This window comes from Solanum tuberosum, unplaced genomic scaffold (genome assembly GCF_000226075.1).
Source record: "Solanum tuberosum cultivar DM 1-3 516 R44 unplaced genomic scaffold, SolTub_3.0 scf00453, whole genome shotgun sequence".
NCBI lineage: Eukaryota > Viridiplantae > Streptophyta > Magnoliopsida > Solanales > Solanaceae > Solanum > Solanum tuberosum.
Window position 1 is genome coordinate 31,368 of NW_006239393.1, and position 18,843 is coordinate 50,210.

General features: G+C 31.6%; 1 protein-coding gene across 1 annotated transcript; it reads right to left on the reverse strand.

Moving 5' to 3' along the window:
- Positions 1–7,347: 7,347 nt before the first annotated feature.
- On the reverse strand, positions 7,348–11,171 carry LOC102580156 (leucine-rich repeat receptor-like serine/threonine-protein kinase BAM1). The gene is made up of 2 exons (XM_006363945.2): positions 8,495–11,171; positions 7,348–8,054 (listed from the first exon to the last, which is right to left on the reverse strand). The coding sequence occupies exons 1-2, from the start codon at positions 11,091–11,093 to the stop codon at positions 7,585–7,587; spliced, it is 3,069 nt and encodes a 1,022-aa protein (XP_006364007.1). The 5' UTR covers positions 11,094–11,171; the 3' UTR covers positions 7,348–7,584.
- Positions 11,172–18,843: the final 7,672 nt, after the last annotated feature.

Here is an 18,843-nt window from a genome sequence, read left to right on the forward strand (position 1 = left end):
GTAGCTCTCCGTACAAGCTTTTGGTGCTTTGTTCGTCTCCCCAACTGTCACTTATTAATAAGGGTAATATATACAGGAGAGTAAACACAAGACTTAACAAATCATTAATATAATTCGAGCCTTCACACATAATCCAACATTTTCATATTGCATTATTTATGCATAAATTCGAAAATTTCTCTCTATGAATATATATATATCTTAAATGTAGAGAATGGTTGCCCCAAAATTGTTCTTAGTTTGGTGCATTATTGGAAAAAAAATGCAGGAAGGGATGGATCATGGAGCCCAGTTTTCATTATGTATGGTCGCACTTGCATGAATATATTCTCTACGTCTCAAATTATTTATTGTAATTTTTAAAAATAGTTTATTCAAAATATTTATTATTTCAAAAATTTAAGATAAAATTAATTTATTTCCAATTTGTTCTTAGTAAAATCATTCTTGAATACTAAAAATATCTCAATAAAATTACTATTTAATGAAAAAAATGATTTCTTAAAATATAAATAAAAATAAATTAGTCAAAAAAAATCATAATTAATATTTTTTAAAGAGTTTGTAAAATAAAAATACGACAGATAACTTGAAGTGAATATTCGGATAACATAAAATAAAGTTGATAGTCCCCACATATTCCATCACACGCTCAACTTTATGTTCCATTATGAATCATAATTTGTACAATATAGTATAAATATGTCTCTTCCCTTTGCAGCTTTGTTTACTTTTACTAATTCTTTTTGTATGGAATATTATAAAAAGTTTTTAAACCAAGCCAAAGTCATTAGTCATAATATTTTATCCATCAATCTTTTTGTTTTTCCAACGTCACCTAATCTCCCTTTTTTTCTTATTTAAATCAAGTCAAAGGAAAGTAGGATATCAAACCAATAAAGTTTTCAACCTAACTTAATTGCTACTATATTATAAAAATATAACAGGGCATTAACCAATAAAGATAGAGGTTGTTTACAAGGGGAAGACTTATTAAACGAATTTAAGTTTCTGACTGATTGCAATAATCTCTGTCTCAAAATATTTATCGATGTCTCCCTTTAAAAATATTATTGTGAAGGAGGATATTATTGTCTATAATCTTAAATAAGTATCGCATTTGTTCATGTCATGTTTATTAAAAAAGAAAAAAAAATCTAACCTATAGTTTATTAAATTATTTCTATTTATTTAATATTTTTTAAAATAATTAAGCACTTTTAAGGAAAAAAAAAATTCTTTAATATAAAAATATAGTTAAAAATAATTACGTATTTATTTTGTTGTCTTGAATTTATAAAAGTGATTCTTATTGAGACAAAGGGAGTATCTTAAGATACATGTGTGTCATCCAGTATGGAATAAATATTTTGCATGAAAAATATTTTCTATATAAAAAAATTATTTAAATCTTAAAATTTTAAAAATATCACGTAAACTAAGACAAGAGGATCAAATAATAAATTTTGAAAAAAAATGGAGCATGATTATTTTCTTGTTACAAGTAACTATCATGTGTCAAAAGAAGAAAAGCATATAGTCTATTGGTAATGGCTGATGAGAGCACTCTCTGTTCACAGTGTTTGTCTTATCCTTTTTATATATTATTATATCTAACACTAAAAAAATAAAATTAGCTATAAATTTCATCACTAATTTGTTGTTAAGTTTTTTCATAACTAATATTTTTGAAAAATAATAATTTGTTACTAATCTATTACTGTATCAAAACTGTGATCGAATTTTATTATTGTCGCACTTCTTGAATAAAGAGAAAATGCGTAAAATACAAAATTTAAAACTATTAACAATTTCATAAATGAAGAAAATCAATACAAAATATTTTTAAAAAAATTTATAAACATTCAAATAAGTGAATTAGTACAAAAGTGTAATTAATTGTTTTTTGTCTCATGTTCTCAATAAATAGGTTACAATGTTGTACTTGTACCAATGATTCCATATTGTATCATATAGGCCGGACATGTCTGACCATAAAGACAACTATATATTCTTTACTCTTTCACCAAACAAATTAATTTTCATTTTTTTTTCAATCGGGAACGCTTTATCCTCAATGTGTTGATCTGAATTTAAGTTTAATCAGACTTCTATATGAATATATGTTGGAACGTGTCAGTCTGAATTCAAATTTAATTAAACTTCAATATGAATATTCGTTTGAATGTGCTTGTCTATATTCAAATTTAGTCGGATTTCAATATGAATATCGAACAATTTTTTTTAAAAAAAAATGCATTTATTCTCCAACAAGGATGAACAAATTAATTACCAGCCACCCAACCACTACTCACAAAGCCATTTATTGTGAAATTTTGTTTTTTTTTTTTACCTAACACTAGTACTCTGTAGGCTTCGAATACTTACAAATCTTCAGTATGCAACACTCAATTTTTACTGCATGTGCAAATTACATTTACCGATAGCGGTGAATTTAGGATTTCCAAAAGACAGGTACATTATTGCTTTAAAGATAAGATTTAAAATTTTACAAAGATAATAAATAACATTATCACAAAACATATAATTAGTTTACAATTCTACCTGACGAGGCTTCATATTTTGAAAACATTCTATAATAACATCATTACTTACGGTTACGAGTGCTTAGAGATCCAAGTTGCTGCAAGGGATCGAACTTAAAGACCCAAGTGTTGAAAATAAGCCCTCAGACCAATAAACAATCTCATCAATTTGAGCATGGGTTCTTTAGCTAATATATAATATAAAGTCTTCAAGAATTATACAAGGAATATATCGAGTTTAGTTGGATGATCATCGTGATCCATTTTTTATACATAAATCTACCCCTAATTATCGACATGGAAGCGGGATTTTGAATTTATGAATTTTAAATTTTAAATAAAAGAAAATAATTGAATTCTTGAATATCAATTTGACGTTACGCGGAATATTAAACATAATAATATTTCATTACTAATCAAAATATAAATAATCTCTATACTACAATTCTCACTCAACTATTATGTGAACTAAGCCTAAGAGTATGTTATTAAGGGGAAAAATATTAGAAAATCACAACTAAATAATCTTTTAAAAAATAAATATAAGTAGGAATCTTTTTTTTCCTAACAGACTGGAAAACAAAAAATAGTGTTATGCAAAATTAAACTGTACAATGATCTGATTTGTTGAGTGTCATGTCCTACCAAGGGAATCAAATCAATCAAAATGTTTGTACATTTGTCTATTATTAATCCGACATGCATGCTTTCATTATTCATATACTTTTTTTGTCATGTCAAAACATTAATTCAACGAATTCAAGTTATGCAGATATTAATAATATAAATATTCTTTTCATCTTATTTTATGTGGCACATTTTGGATTTCGAAATTCAAACAAGTTTATTTTTTATTGTGAGTTTTTCATAGATCATATTAACATTTTGAATTATTAATTATTGTGACTTATCGTACTTTTTACGTAATTTACATATATAGATTTCATTTCAAAAAAATTGAAGATTTCATACACAAATTTCTAGTTAAAGTTAAATGGTTTGATTCTCGAAAAATGAAAAGTGCACATAAATTGGAACATATAGATTATTAGTTATCAGAAAATTTATGTAGTATTAAATACAAATGTTACTTATAGTTTTGGCATAACACTCAAATTTGACTTTAACAGGTAAGTAAATATTCTAATTTTGAAAGAATACATTTAAACATCTCAATTTGATCTTAACTGGCAACTCAATCATCTTTGAAAAAAGATAGTAGCATTTTCTTTTATTTATATCATAAGTCACTGTTTCAATTAATTTTAAAATAGAAAATTTAATTGTTCCAGAAGCACGAACTTGAAACCTATGCTATAAGTATGTGTCATATCCCAACTTAAACAAACAATTTAAAAGATTAATCTATTAAACAAAACATCAACCAAGGGTACGAGTTCAATTGAACTTAACATTTTTTTATTTAGACATAATTTAACTTTAAATTTTTTATTTTATCACTAATTAATGAAATAATAAGTTATTGTTGACCACAAATTTCAACTTGATTTTTCAAAACTATGTACCTAATCACATAAATTAAGAGGGACTATCAACCAAAAGTAAAATCTTGCTTTGCAAACAAGGAAAGGGAAGGCCTTTTATGCAGTATATGAGGCATGTGTATGACAAAATGCAAACATCTTAAAGCAAACCCCTACTGAAAAAGTCCCCAACAACTATATTGATTTGGTTCAATTTATTTAATCTATTTTAATTTGATACGAATTTTTAAAAAAAATAATTAAATTTGTGATCTTAAATTAAAGATTTGTCAAATTCAGTAAAATGTCATTTAATTTTTGTGCTAATACACCTAATTGCACATGACAAACTCAATAAAATTCTCTCTTTTGCTCTATTATTTCAATTTGATGATGTGCTTTGTTATGCTCATAATGTTATTAATTTCCATTATATTCATGTAATCAAGGATGGACAAGATTTGAATTAATTATGTTGCTTATGGTTAAACTAATAAATACTCATTCCATCTATTTTTTGTTGTCATGTTATGCTTTTCGAAAGTCAATTTAACTAATTTTCAAAGTTAAATTATATTACATTAATTCGATACTTTAAACAAAAGATTTAGATATTCAAAAACTATACGAAAAGTACTACAACTTATAATTTTTTATATATCAATATGATGAAAAAATATATCATAAAATATTAGCCGAAATTCTTATCGATTGACTCTGAAAAAGGACACCATGACAACTAAAAATAAACGGATGGAGTAAATTTTAAGCTAAGCAGAAACAAACATCAGGTAACTTATTTCATATGTCTAATTCTTGATTACAAAATAACTAATCTCTTCATTTATTTTTAGTTTCCCATTATATTAAAAATAGATATTTAGTTTACTTGTTCAATTTGAAAAATTAAGAGATTGTTTATCATTTTATATTTATTTTACCTTTATTGTAAATACTATTCGTTTTTCAACATTTTAGATGACTTATACAGTATACTCTCTTTGTTTCATTTTATTTACGTTACTTTCATTTTTAGTTTATTATTAAAAATGTCATTATTCTTCTTCTTTTTTGGCAACTTTTTAATTCTAATTTTCCACATAGCATGTTTAAAACCACAAGATTAAAATATATTTTGGTGCATTCAACATTCTTTAGCTTAATATCACAAGATTAAAAAATCTCCTTTATTTTTTAAAATTTCAAATCAAATCAAAATCATACAAACAAATTATCAGAGAGAGTAATATAATAAATAGGGTTGGTATAGTAAAATAATTATTTGATTTATTATTTTTTATTGATATGTCAAGTTAAATATAAATAAATAACGATTGACGAAGAAGTATTTAATATTTGTACTAGCGAAAGATAGGCACATATTTAATTTAATAGAGTTAATATTTAAAAACACATCTAAAGTACTTTAATTTTTCAAATTTTAAATTAAACATATCATATGTATGTGAATTTTCCATTGGAACTATTTATCAAGACAATCACCTCAATCATAAATTCTTTCTTTTTCTATCTGAAATATCATTATTATTTAAATAACAAATAAAACAATTAATAATCAAAATATATTTTAATAAATAATTAGCAGTAGCATAAAATAATTGAAATTGGCACAAATTTGTTAGCAAGTCATTGAAAGTTGAGAAGCCAAGGACTTTGTCAGTCTATCAAGTACTATATCCACCAATTTATTTATTTTCGATTTCTCATCTAGTGTTTGAAGTCAGCAATAAAGTTTTAATTAAATTTAAATTGCACACTTTAAAATATATTCGGAAATGACCCTCTTAACAAAAAAAAAATTATGAGTAAAGCTTAAACTCGAAATTTTTATTAATTAAAAATAAAATAATATCACTACGACACCTCAACTCATATCGACTTATATTAATTAATCTTGGTATTGTAAGACACTGCAAAAGTACTCTTTAGTCAAATCTCACTCTTCTAGGGGCCAAACAACTAATCTAATTACTACTAATAATAGAAATATACAGTACACATTTATCTATACTACTCACTAACCCAGATGTGTATTTAAAATTGAGCCAACTAATTGGTAGTCACAACTAATGCTCCCTTCGTTTCGAATTCGAATTATTTGTTGTGTTTTTCTTTTCATTTGTTCTTTTAAAATTATTTTTCTTTTAGTTATGTATCATTACCTTATAACTAAAATGTTTATACTTTCAAGAATAATTAATACTATTAAGGATAGAATTAGAAAAAAATTAATTTTATTTTGAACTTCTAAAATGATAAATAAATGGAGACCGTTTTTAAAAGTAACGATAGATAATTTGAAACAGAGAGAAAGTAGAAACTCTTCTTGAAGTTTGATATGGAGTTGTAGATCTACTAGCCGCCCAGTTTCAGACTATAATTTATTGTGCTGTTAGATCACATTAATATATACTAGCAGTGGTAATAAAAAGTTAAACAAACAAGAGTTGAAAATATTGTTTTTTAAAGACCTTCGACTCAAGCAATACATAACACAATAGAGTTTAGAGACAAAACAGAGGTAGAATAAGGCATTAGCAAATAAGACATAATAAATAATAGAGAAAACGTAACATATAGTAGTACATATCAGAATAATATGATAAACAAAGCACAAAAAATAAGTGATAGCAATAATTGAAGAACTATGCAAATAATGCTAATAATATCTATCCACCAAGACAACTCTCAACTATCTTTTACCCTAATTCGCAATCTTCATTTCTGTCAATCTAAAGTCATGTCTTCGATAAGCTAGAGTTATGTCATATCTTATCTAATCACCTCTATGGTACTTCTTTGGCCTACCATTACCCCGCGTCAAACCTACCCATGTCAACCTGGTGTGAGTTAGGAAGAACGTTGGACAAAATGTGATATTCCTTCTATCCCATTTTATGTGACACCCTTTCTTTTTGAATTCATTCCAAAAAAAATGTTACCTTACTATAATTAGAAATGATTTTACTTATGAAATTTGCCTTTGACCCTTAAATAATTTACCACCACACAAATATCCCATTGAAAAACATTCTTTTTCCGATAAAACCTGCCACCGAGCTTTGACAAGTTGCTAACTAGCTCATTTTGTGATAGGGCCCAATCACCCCCACTTCTTCCCCACCTCTGGCAGTCAAAGCTATAGGGAGACGTACTTCGGTCTTTCCATCAATAGAAACAGTAAGTATATAAGGCATCCAGCTAGTAAGCGATAGAAGAAAGTAAGGATTATTTTAGACTACAAATTTCAATAGTCTTCCTCTTTTTTTAAACACCAGAAGAGCATGGACTTCCAATTTCTAGTAATGATGAAATGTGGCTAGTGGTGATTCTTTCAATATCAAAAAGCTAAACAGCAAATGGGAAAATTTGAAGGATAAAGTTACTCAGATACCTTAGCCAATCTTACTGTACAATGAAACTCACTTCCTAGGAAAAGCTTATAGCCTAATAAATAAACCAACCCCCAATAAAACTGATAATAAAACTAAAGGAAGAGAACTACATCCTCTATTAGAAGGGAACATTGTAGGTCATATGCTGAGTAGGTCAGGTGGAGGAGATTGAGGTGATGGCTGATGGTGGTACTGGTCTTTCGTGTCTCCGGGAGTCGAAGTGGGAGACTCTAATGCAGGACCTGATGATGGGGGCGACTCGGTGATTGTTGAATCTTCTGTTTTTGGACCAGATGGCTTGGGAAGCTCAGTTAGCATTTGCACAACCTCACGCATTTTGGGGCGTTCAACAGCTTGCTCTTCGACACACAGCATTGCAACATAGAACACATGCATCACCTCATGAAGGGGAACTGTTGAGAGTCTTGGATCAAGGATCTTTAGAACTCCTTCTTTTTTCCCATCGGTCATCCTCCTTACCCATTGGACTATGTCAACGCCATCACCAAATTCCCCAACTGGCTTTTTCCCGCTCACCAATTCTAACAGAACCACACCAAAGCTGTATACATCACTCTTCTCATCTACCTTGAGTGTGTATGCATATTCTGCACAGTTCAAATGAAAACGAAATTAGGCACATACAAAAAAAGAGAGATTGTGTTTCAAGCAATAAGCAAACTTTGTAAGTCAAAATGAAACAACTTAACGCCAAACAGCAAGTAACCAAATTTGAATTCATCAAAGCACCAGTTAGCAGCTCATCTATGAACAGAGGCATTCATTTTCGACACGTAGTTATCATTGTTGTTGTTGTTCTTGTTAACTACCAATCAAGGACTGATATTCGTGTCATGTTGTTCCATGTTTTAACAAGGAGACTGATCATTACCAGCTTTAAAGGATCAAGAAGTACCATAATAAACACTTGAAGAGACTGATAAATCACAATTTTAGTTGTCAACTTACAACAATAATAAACTTCTTTTGAAAGGAACAACACACATCAAAACCAAGACTACAAAGAAGTAAAGATTTGAGAGCATACCTGGTGCAATGTAGCCATAAGAACCAGCAATAGCAGACATGCATTCTGATGTTCCCGAGTCTTGCAAAAACTTGGCAAGCCCAAAATCAGCAACGTGAGCTTCGAAGCTGGAATCCAGAAGAATGTTGTTTGATTTTACATCACGATGGAGGATCAAAGGCGAGCAATCGTGATGAAGATAACAAAGTCCCTTTGCAGCCTCCAATGCTATCTTATACCTGGTATCCCAATGCAAGTGACCACCTTTCTTTCCATGAAGCATTTCACCAAGGCTCCCATTAGGCATGTACTCATAAACCAAAAGATTTGTTTCATGATTTGAGCAAAATCCCAATAATCTAACAATATGTCTATGTCGAATACTCCCAAGTGTCTGTATCTCGGCATTAAACCCGTGATCATGGGAAGAACCACGGCTCATAACCGGCAACCTTTTAACAGCAACAAGTTCACCATTTGGCATTACCCCCTTGTATACTATTCCAGCACCTCCTTTACCAATAATGTTATCCTCTTTCAAACATTCCAATACATCATCACAAGTGAAATCCAGGCGTTGGAAAGCAGTAAGCTTCCAGGCACGAGCCTGACTCGCCTTCTTTAACGATCTAGCCTTAATAATTGCAGCAATAGCAAACACAATCGAGCAAACAAGCAACCCGATAACAAGTAAAAGCTTCATAGAAGGCGAAAATGCACCTCTCTCATGAGGTCGACTAACCCCATCAACAATACCTTCTTTGCAAGGACCCAAATAGGGTCCGCAAAGATCTGGATTACCAATAAATGATGTGTAATTGAAGTAACTGAACTGACCAGTACCCGGAACCAATCCAGATAAGTTGTTATACGAAAAATCAACCGAGGTTAAACTCTGCATTGCTGCAATAGGTGCAGGAATACTCCCAACTAACTGATTCCGCGATACATTCAAGTAATTCAGTATCCTCATACCAGTGATCTCAGTAGGAACTTCACCAGATAGCTTATTCCTACTAAGATCAACATAAGTTAAAGCCTTGCACCGGCTTATCTCCGGTGGAATCAGGCCTGAAAAACTGTTACCACTAAAATCCATTTTCGACAGCTGCTGCAATTTCCCTAATTCAGCTGGAATTTGACCAGAAAACTTGTTCCCATCAAGAAGCAACTTTTGAACACCAGTAAAATTTCCAATGCTCGATGGCAAAGGCCCCGTGAAACGATTATTCGACAGACAAATCTGTCCAAGACTTGATGAAACAGAACCAGTCACTGGAAATGTACCAGTGAGAAGATTATCTTGAAGTTCTACTTGTGAAAGCTTCGGCAAACTGAATAGCCCTTTTGGAATAGACCCATTTAGAAAATTTTCTCCCATTCTAATCCTATTAAGTGATTGACACTCACCTAAAGATTCTGGAATTGGGCCAAACAAGAAGTTTCCGAGAGTGATCAACGTCTGTAACTTGTTGCCGGAACACATGTTTGGGGGCAAATTTCCGGTTAATTTGTTGGTACTGATGTCAACGTTTGTTAACTTACTGTTTTTGCCTAAACCTTGTGGAATACTTCCGGTAAAGTTGTTTTCCCAAAGCTGCAATACTTCCAGTTTTGGCAAATCTTCTATGAACTCCGGTATCGACCCGTAAAGCTTGTTACGGAAAAGATTTAGCAGGGTTAGATTCTTCAGCTCTGTGAATGTGAACGGTATTTCACCGGAGAGCATATTGTTTGATAGATCTAAAGATTTCAAGCTTTTTAAATTCCCCAATTCCGGTGTAACAGACCCAGAAAGACCATTCACTTGCAAGAACAGTGTATCTAATTTCTGAAGCTTCCCTATCTCCGGCGGAATCTCACCGGAAAGTCCACAGTTTGCAGCATCTAACCGAATGAGCTCCGACAAGTTCCCTATTTCCGCCGGTAACCCACCGGAAAACGTGTTGTAGTATCCAATGTAAAGCTCACGAAGTGTGGTAATATTTCCGATCTCCGGTGGTATCATACCGACGAGCGCATTTCCAGAAACTGCAAGGTATTCTAGGAATGGGAATCTACCATACTCCGGTGGAATACTGCCACTAAAAAAATTGCCACCCAAATGAAGATGTCGAAGATTAGTCAAATTGTAAACCCCAACCGGAAGGTCACCGGTCATATTGTTATTATAAATATCGAGAACTTTCAAGTACCGGAGATGGGTAAGCTGGGGAGGGAAACTCAAATTGAAAATGTTGTTAGAGAGGTTAAGGTAACTCAGATTTGGTATAAACGAGAGCTCTATAGGAATGGGTCCAGAGAACTGGTTAACAGCTACAGAAAGATTGAGCAAAAAACGGAGATGACCAACTTCCGGCGTGAGAGTACCGGTGAGATTAAAACCAGAGATGTCGAGAGAAGTCACGTGACGATACCGGTCGCACGTGACACCTCTCCATGTACAATGACTTGTTGAGATATTCCATGAAAGAAGAGCAGATTGTGGGTCATCGGTAATGGAAGTTTTCAGGGAGAGTAATGCCCGGTATTCCGGCACGTAAGGTGGTTTTGCGGTGGTGAAGTGGAGGAGATGGAAATGGAGAATAAGGGAAAGGAAGAAGAGGAGAAGAAAACGCATGTTTCTTCAATGGTGGAGGGGAAAGAGTGAGCAGAGCAGAAATGGTGGAGAAGAAGAAGAAATGTTCACGTGTCTTTATCAAACAGATATATAATAAATGTGTATTTATACGAAATTTTTGAATATATACATTAGAAACTAAAATAATTTTAAAAAAATTTGACACTCTGTTTGGATGGTTGTATCGTATTGTATTGTTTTAATGAATATTTAATATTTGAATAGATTGATTCGTTCTTCATCCTTATGTAATGTTAAACATATTCAGTGTAATGATAACACGTTGAATGTAATCTCACGATTATAAAGTAAAAAAGATTGTTTTTGAAAGACCATTGACTCAAAAAATACACTTATCACACGTCGTGTAAAATTATTTGAAAAGAAACAATAAAATAGCAAGATAATAAATAAATACAACAATAAATAACAATATACGTGAAAGGTAAGAAACTACGTGATAACTAAATAATACTACTTAAAAAAACAAGAGGATAGAAGAAGATCAGCTCACTCTCTCTTTCACATTCACGTAAAATGTGATAACACTCAACTATTTATTCGTAATATTCTATATTAATTATCGGTAAAATAAGCATCGGACATGAATTGATTGTCATTAAAAAAATATAGTGTTTGAAGTTCGATTGAAAATGAATATTTAGAAGTTAGAATTTGTATGTGGACTTAAAAATATATTTAAAGCTCCATGAGTGTAACCTTTAAAAAAACTTCTATATTTTTTAAAATTTTACGTTTAAAATTGAAATAATTCTAGTCTTGTGATTATTTTGTTTCTTATTGTATATTAAATAGCTCTAGCTTTTAAAGGATATTTTGAATCTACTGAGTACTGAATTGTCTTTTTCATATGGAGACTAGAGAAAAGGTCCCAACTTTTTTTATTTTTATACTTTGGGACAATTATTTTGTTCCTCAAAAATCAATTAAGTACCAAAAAAATAAAAAAGTCATCGTTTACTTTACAATTTCTTTCCATAGTCAAAAGATATTTGAAAAGAATGATACATTTATGTATTTGAAATTAATTTAATTTTCATATTAAATATTTTAATAGTAATATAACTATTATAATATATTTAAAATAATAAATTTTAAAAGTATTTTTTTTCATTAAATAAACTTTATACTTGAAATAAAGAAAAATTATATATATTAATAAAAGAGCTGCTTTTTTTTTTCAATTTTTGTGGAAGAGAAGAAAGAGGAGAATTCAATTCTTTTTGTTTTTCTCTTTTCAGCATTATATAACTGTTTAATAATTTAAGACATTATTAACAACAAAAACAAATATGTAGAAAAAAATAATATTCCATTCAATTCATTGTCAAATTATACGAAAGTAGTCAATCATGTCCTTTTCATGTAGGATACTAACACTTTCATTATCATTAGTGGTATTAATATTAATTATTAATACAGTTAATACTTCCTCCGTTTTAAATTATTTATCGTCATTTTTAAAAATAATTACTATAAATTATTTGTTAATTTAAAATAGAATTAATTTTTTTCCTGTATTTTATTCTAATAATTATTCTTTAAGATTATAAATTACAAACACATCAACAAAGTAAATATACAACAAATAAAAGTTACTACCTTCATTAACATTTTTACTGATCCACTTTAAACTTTGTACATATTTAAGAAATAACATTTGATTAGGAATGTTTTATCATAATATCATTTTAATTGATGTTAAAAGTAAAGTTCTTTTAATATATTAAAAAGTGATAAGTACAAATAAGAATTAATTTTAAAATAGTGAACGAATAAAAATAATGCTTTCGTTCCCTTTTAACAAAAAAAAATAATATTTATAAGTGGGAGTCGATCATTATTGTGTGTTCATGTGTTGTCTGCTTCATACTTTGACGCATTGTACATAATATATTCCTATTTTGTGTCTCTATTCTGTTTTTCATATTTTTCTCTTACTTTTACTTTCCACAATTTATTATTGGTACGTTACGTTACCATTAAATCACACTATCAAACTATTACTATTATTATTATTATTATTATTATTAAAATAGGTAAATTTATTATTATACTTTTATTTTAGTGTTTGTACTTTTGAAGTCAATTTTTTAATTATTTTGACGAATGAACATGATTTAGTTACTTAATTTTTTCTCTACTAGTCAAATGCATAATTTTAAGGCTAATAACTTTTAAATGTAAAATAGAAAAAATAGAGTCATTTATGCATTGATTTTATGAAATGACAGATATTAAAAAATATTTATTTTTAGTAAAAATAAAAAATAAATAAAAACCAAGAGAGGATTTATATTTACTTACAGTATTAATTGTCGAGACTCGAGCGCTTTTTGAAATTTTGGTAAGACTCATGCTACTCTAATATTGGTAAAATAAAATTAAATACCCCTCCATTTCAAATTAATTGAATTGTTGAGGTGTTTTACACCCTTTAAGAAAAGAAGATTAAGACATAAATTAGGCATAACTTTCCATTTTTACCCTTATTAATTATTATCAAATTTATGATTAAAATAACTAAATATTAATTAATAACTACTTTCCATATGCATCATTAGCTGTCCACCCCTAACATTGTCTAACAAACATGAATGAATATCAATAATAGAATGATTCGCACCAACAAGGATTCTAGTGGAGTGATAAATATTCTTTTATCCTTAACTAAATGGAGTCGCCTTTGTTAGGGAGCGCTTTATCTCTCCAATGTGAGGCTTTCCAGGGCAAATCCAAATTTAGTGGAGTTTCAATTTGAATATCGAACCCCAAATGAGAAAAAAAAAATGATTCACATCAGAAGGGCCTTAAGGTTCATACAAATTAAAGTGTCCCTAGCTAGTCCAAAATTTGGCCCATATAGCAAAATGTATATACCCTACCTAACTACCTAATCTGTGCCATATCCGTTTGTTTTCTACAAATTGAACCCCCTATAATTACAGCACTATATATATAGAAGTCTTCTTTTTATGCAAATTTTGAAGACAAAGAAATGAAATTTTCTATTTTTGGGAGTGATATAAGTGCACTGTGCCTCATGTATATAATGTGAGCCTTGCAGGAATCATCACCCTAGTGCCACCCTGCTCTCCACTGACTGGTCCCCCCCCCCCCCCCAAATAAGTACTTGGTACTTATACATAGAATAACATATTCAGTGTAATCTCCTATAAATAAGGTCTAGAGAAAATGATGTATACACAATCTTATTCTTATTTTTATGAAGGTAGAGAGACTATTTACAATAGACTTTCACCTCAAAAAATACTTATCACATTTCAACAATAACATACCTATTGAATTTCACAAATAGGGTGTCACGACACAGGGGTACACCCTAGATGTAACATGGCACATAGAACCCCGAAGGACTCCATGTAAGCCACTTAGCATATCATAACATAAGATAATAGAAAAGTGCGGAATTTTAAAACATTTTCCATACAATCAAAGACTTTATAAAAGCAAAGCGGAAGTCTTATTACACTTGTATCAAACCATCTAGAACATGAATATCTTTGGGACACAGCCCATACAAAAGTCTAAAACATAAAAGAAAGACATAAGGAAAGGTGATCAAATCTTCGATGCTATGAGGACTCACCAAGTCTTCAACTCCTTGCTCTTCTAGAAACCTAGCCACAAGACTGGAACTCAAAATCGACAGACCCTACATTTGATGAGAATGTAGGCAAGAGTATGCGTTAGTACAAAAGTACTAAATATGATAGCTAGCACATAAGGGTTAGTCAACATAAGTCATATGCCATAATCATAAGAGATATTTCATGAAACATAAACTATAAGCATAAGAGACAAAAACATAGTCATAAGCATAGTCTCCAACATAGGCATAATATAAGCATTAGTCAACCCTTAGTCCTTCATATCATAACAAGAACACTTCATAAGTAGCTTTTAGTCATATTTGTGCAATGCATGGATAAGACCCCATAATCTCACCCACACTAAGTACCACCTTAGGCCATCATACATACCTACATCTGTGATCTCATCCTTAGCTTAATTCTCATAGACAAGGGAATCTCTCACCTTTAGTCAATCATAACAAGGAAGGCAACTATAGCACAATCCTACTTAAACATACATCATATAAGAGAAACACTTTCTAGGTAACCTTAAGTCATACTTGTGCAATGCATGGATAAGACCCCATAATCCCATCCATACTAAGTACCACTTTTAGGTCATCATATTCATACTTCTTGATTGGGGACAAATCCTTCTTTTAAGACATTGGAACACTAGGAGATACTTCTTTAAGCACATCTTAGTCCATCTTCTTTACTTTTGAACACTATGAGATACTTCTTCAAGCATGTTTAAGTTCATTATTAACTTGAACACTATGAGATACTTTATTAAGCATGTCTAAGTTCATTAGGTATTTGGACACTTGGAGATGCTTCCTCAAGCATGTCTTAGTTCATTATGTTTGAACACTTGGAGATACTTCATTAAGCATGTCTTAGTTCATTAATGCTTTTGACACTTGGAGATACCTTTTCAAGTATGTCTTAGTTCATTGGATACGAAGATATCTACTAGAAATTCAGACTTCTCTATGTGAAGGTTTCCATCCCATGAGACCTACTTTGGGAAAACTCGGACTCTACTATGTGAGAGTTCCCCTTTTACTTTGGAAGCCTGAACTCAACTAGGTGTGAGCATCCTTTATCTTGGAGACTCGGACCCGACTATGTGTGAACCTCCATCTCATTGTCAATATCCATTTGGGCCAACCATACACCTCTTAGACTAGTTATTAAGGCTTACTTAACTCATGACTCATGGAGGGGTGTCCTTGACAACCAATCCATGTTTCAAGTGATTCTATCACTTTATGAATTCAAACATTCATAAGGTAGATGAGGTGGGTGAAGTCCTTCCACAACAATGATATCTACTAGTCTACCATTCTCATATAGGCTTCACTCTCAAAGCCATTACATACATAACTCAACATATTAGCTTTACTCTCAAAGCCCTAGCAATCAACATTCATGACTACAAACCTTACTCTTAAAGTTTTACTTCTTATAATCATCATACCTACCTAGATTTCAAGGCATTCTAAGCACATGTTTCACTCTTAAGTGATTCTAGTCATATACCATCATAAAGGTTCAATCTCAAGCCTTACTAGTCATGATCAAACATATACCTTATTCTAATTCAATTCATGTCTACATGCTTTTATTCATGAACAATTACTATACATATCACCAATTCTAGAAGATCATCTATGAATCCTCAATTTCCCTTCACAAGGCATAAACCCACATTACTTCAATTTCATCAATCAGACTAGGGTTAGACATATAAAACATGTAATATCTTCATAATAACATGATTCACTACTAATTCTATCATAATTGATCATTATCCACTCAATTGAATCAACATACAACAATACCCACAATATAGGAAGAAACCCTAACTAGAATTGGGGTTCACTAGGGGGCTCCATGGATGGAAGAATCCATGGATGAATAAGATATCATACCTTGATTATAAATCCCTCACAAATCTTGGAAGATTGGAGGAATTTGTAACACCCCGTATTCTACGTTGCCTTGTGGTAGAGTTATGGACTCGGATTCCTATGCAACTAGTGATAATAGAATAGGTTTAAAGTGAGATAGTAAAAGGTGGTATTTGATGTAAGAGTCAAAGTAGTCAAGTGCATATTAGTGTTACGGTCTTGTAAAGAAACTAAGATTGGGAAAATGTTGTAAAATAAGTGTAGGTGCTTGCTTGACTAAACTATGCTAGTAGGTGACAAGTAGGTGATACACCTACTTAGAATTAGTGGACTGCATTCTAAGTGAAAAGGGCAAGTAGGTGATGCTCCTACTTAGAATTAGTGGACTGCATTCTAAGTGAAAAGGGCAAGTAGGTGATGCACCTACTTAGAATTAGTGGACTGCCTTTTTTAAGTGAAAAGGGCAAGTAGGTGATCCACCTACTTAAAAACTTGTGGCAGAAATTAAGGAGGTGATACACCTACTTGCTTAAAAGTAAAGGACCATATTATTTCTCCAATTTATTAGGTGAAAAGGTCCAAAAGGGACCTCTAAAGCACTCAAGCTTATCACATCTCCTTTATCACTTATTCTCCAAAAAAATTGCTCCCAAGGAAAGCCATAGAACCTCGAAGAGTTCTGGTCTATAGTTTCACCATTAAAATCTTAAGCAAACCCTTTCTTTTTAAAGTACAAGTTAGTAGAACATATCCCATCTTAAGGAATTCAAGTGAATAATCTGATTTAACATCAAGTTAAGGGGGAGAGGACAACCTAAACCTTGAAGAATCCAAGTCTTAGCAAGTGAGGTTTCTGTCCAGCAAGGTAAGCTATGGAAATTTTCATCCCTCTCTTGTTCTTGCATTGTTTGTGAAAGTTTTGTGTGTTAATGAAATAAGGAGTGTTGTCTCTATATGGTGTGAGCTTGGATGAAGGATGTGCTGGTTGGGAAAGCCATGGAGTGGAGTCCCCTTAAATTTTGATTGTGAGCTCGTTTAGAGCATCTTAAATGTAATGTTAATTGGAACTCACGGGATGTTGATCGGAAGCCGAATGTTCATATTGCTATTTCCACATTGTGATGCTTAGGGACTATTTTGTGTATCGTAAAATAAGGGGGTGTGGCTGGATATGTGCAGAGAAGTCATGGGAACTGGTTATAGGATAGAACATTAAAAGTGTAGTGATACACCACTTAATTGAGTGTTGCATGAGCTTACTTCCTGCCATCCCTTTGTATATTGTTTTCCAAACGTTATGAAGCCCGAGGAGTTTTGAAGGACCATATAAGAAGGTTGTATAGTATATGAAAAAATTATAGGAGAATGGGTGGGAAGAACACCCTTGATGGGATCAATTACAGATTTACTGCCAATTACTATTTTGGTCTGGTCAAGTAGCCCAAACTTGTTTATCAGATGCTAATGCTAGTTTTATTATTTACTCTATTGTAGATAAATAATCTGAAAGGAAGACGGTTAACTCATTGTAATATCCAAAGTTGTGCAGCAAGGTATGTAAGGCTATTCGATTTCCTATTTCTTTGGCATGAATCCAACACTTGTAAGCTTTCTAAGTGCCCTTGGTAGTGACTGATCCATAGTTGGAGTTCCTACTCCCTAGAGCATTAAAGTGAGTACTCGAATCCGCCACTATATATGGAGCATACTTGGATAGTTGGGTAAATTTCAAGGCATACTCCTTAACACTCATGCTACCTTGCCTAATGTTAATCAACTCTTCCACCTTAGCTTCCCTCAACTCTCGGGGAAAGAACCTATCAAGAAATGCTAGTTTGAACACTTCCCACTCTATTGGACCCGCTCCTACCGGCCTACCATCTTTCCATTGTTCATACCATACTTGTGCTATATCTCTCAATTGGTAAGCGGCTAACTCCGCTTTCTCTACCAAAGTCACCCCCATGATAGCTAGCACCTTATAAACCTCATCTATAAACTCCTTAGAATCCTCTTCCATTTTGGAGCCATAAAACTCCGGAGGGTTCATTCTCATAAAATCCCTCACTCTTAAAGCCGCAGAATTCACATTAGGATTCACCAGAGATACCATCTCTATATTGACTTGAGCCAACATTTGGATAGCCGATCTAAACTCCGCATTAGTCATATTCTCCCATATAGGGTCAATTAGAGCTTGGGGAGGAACCTCTTGGT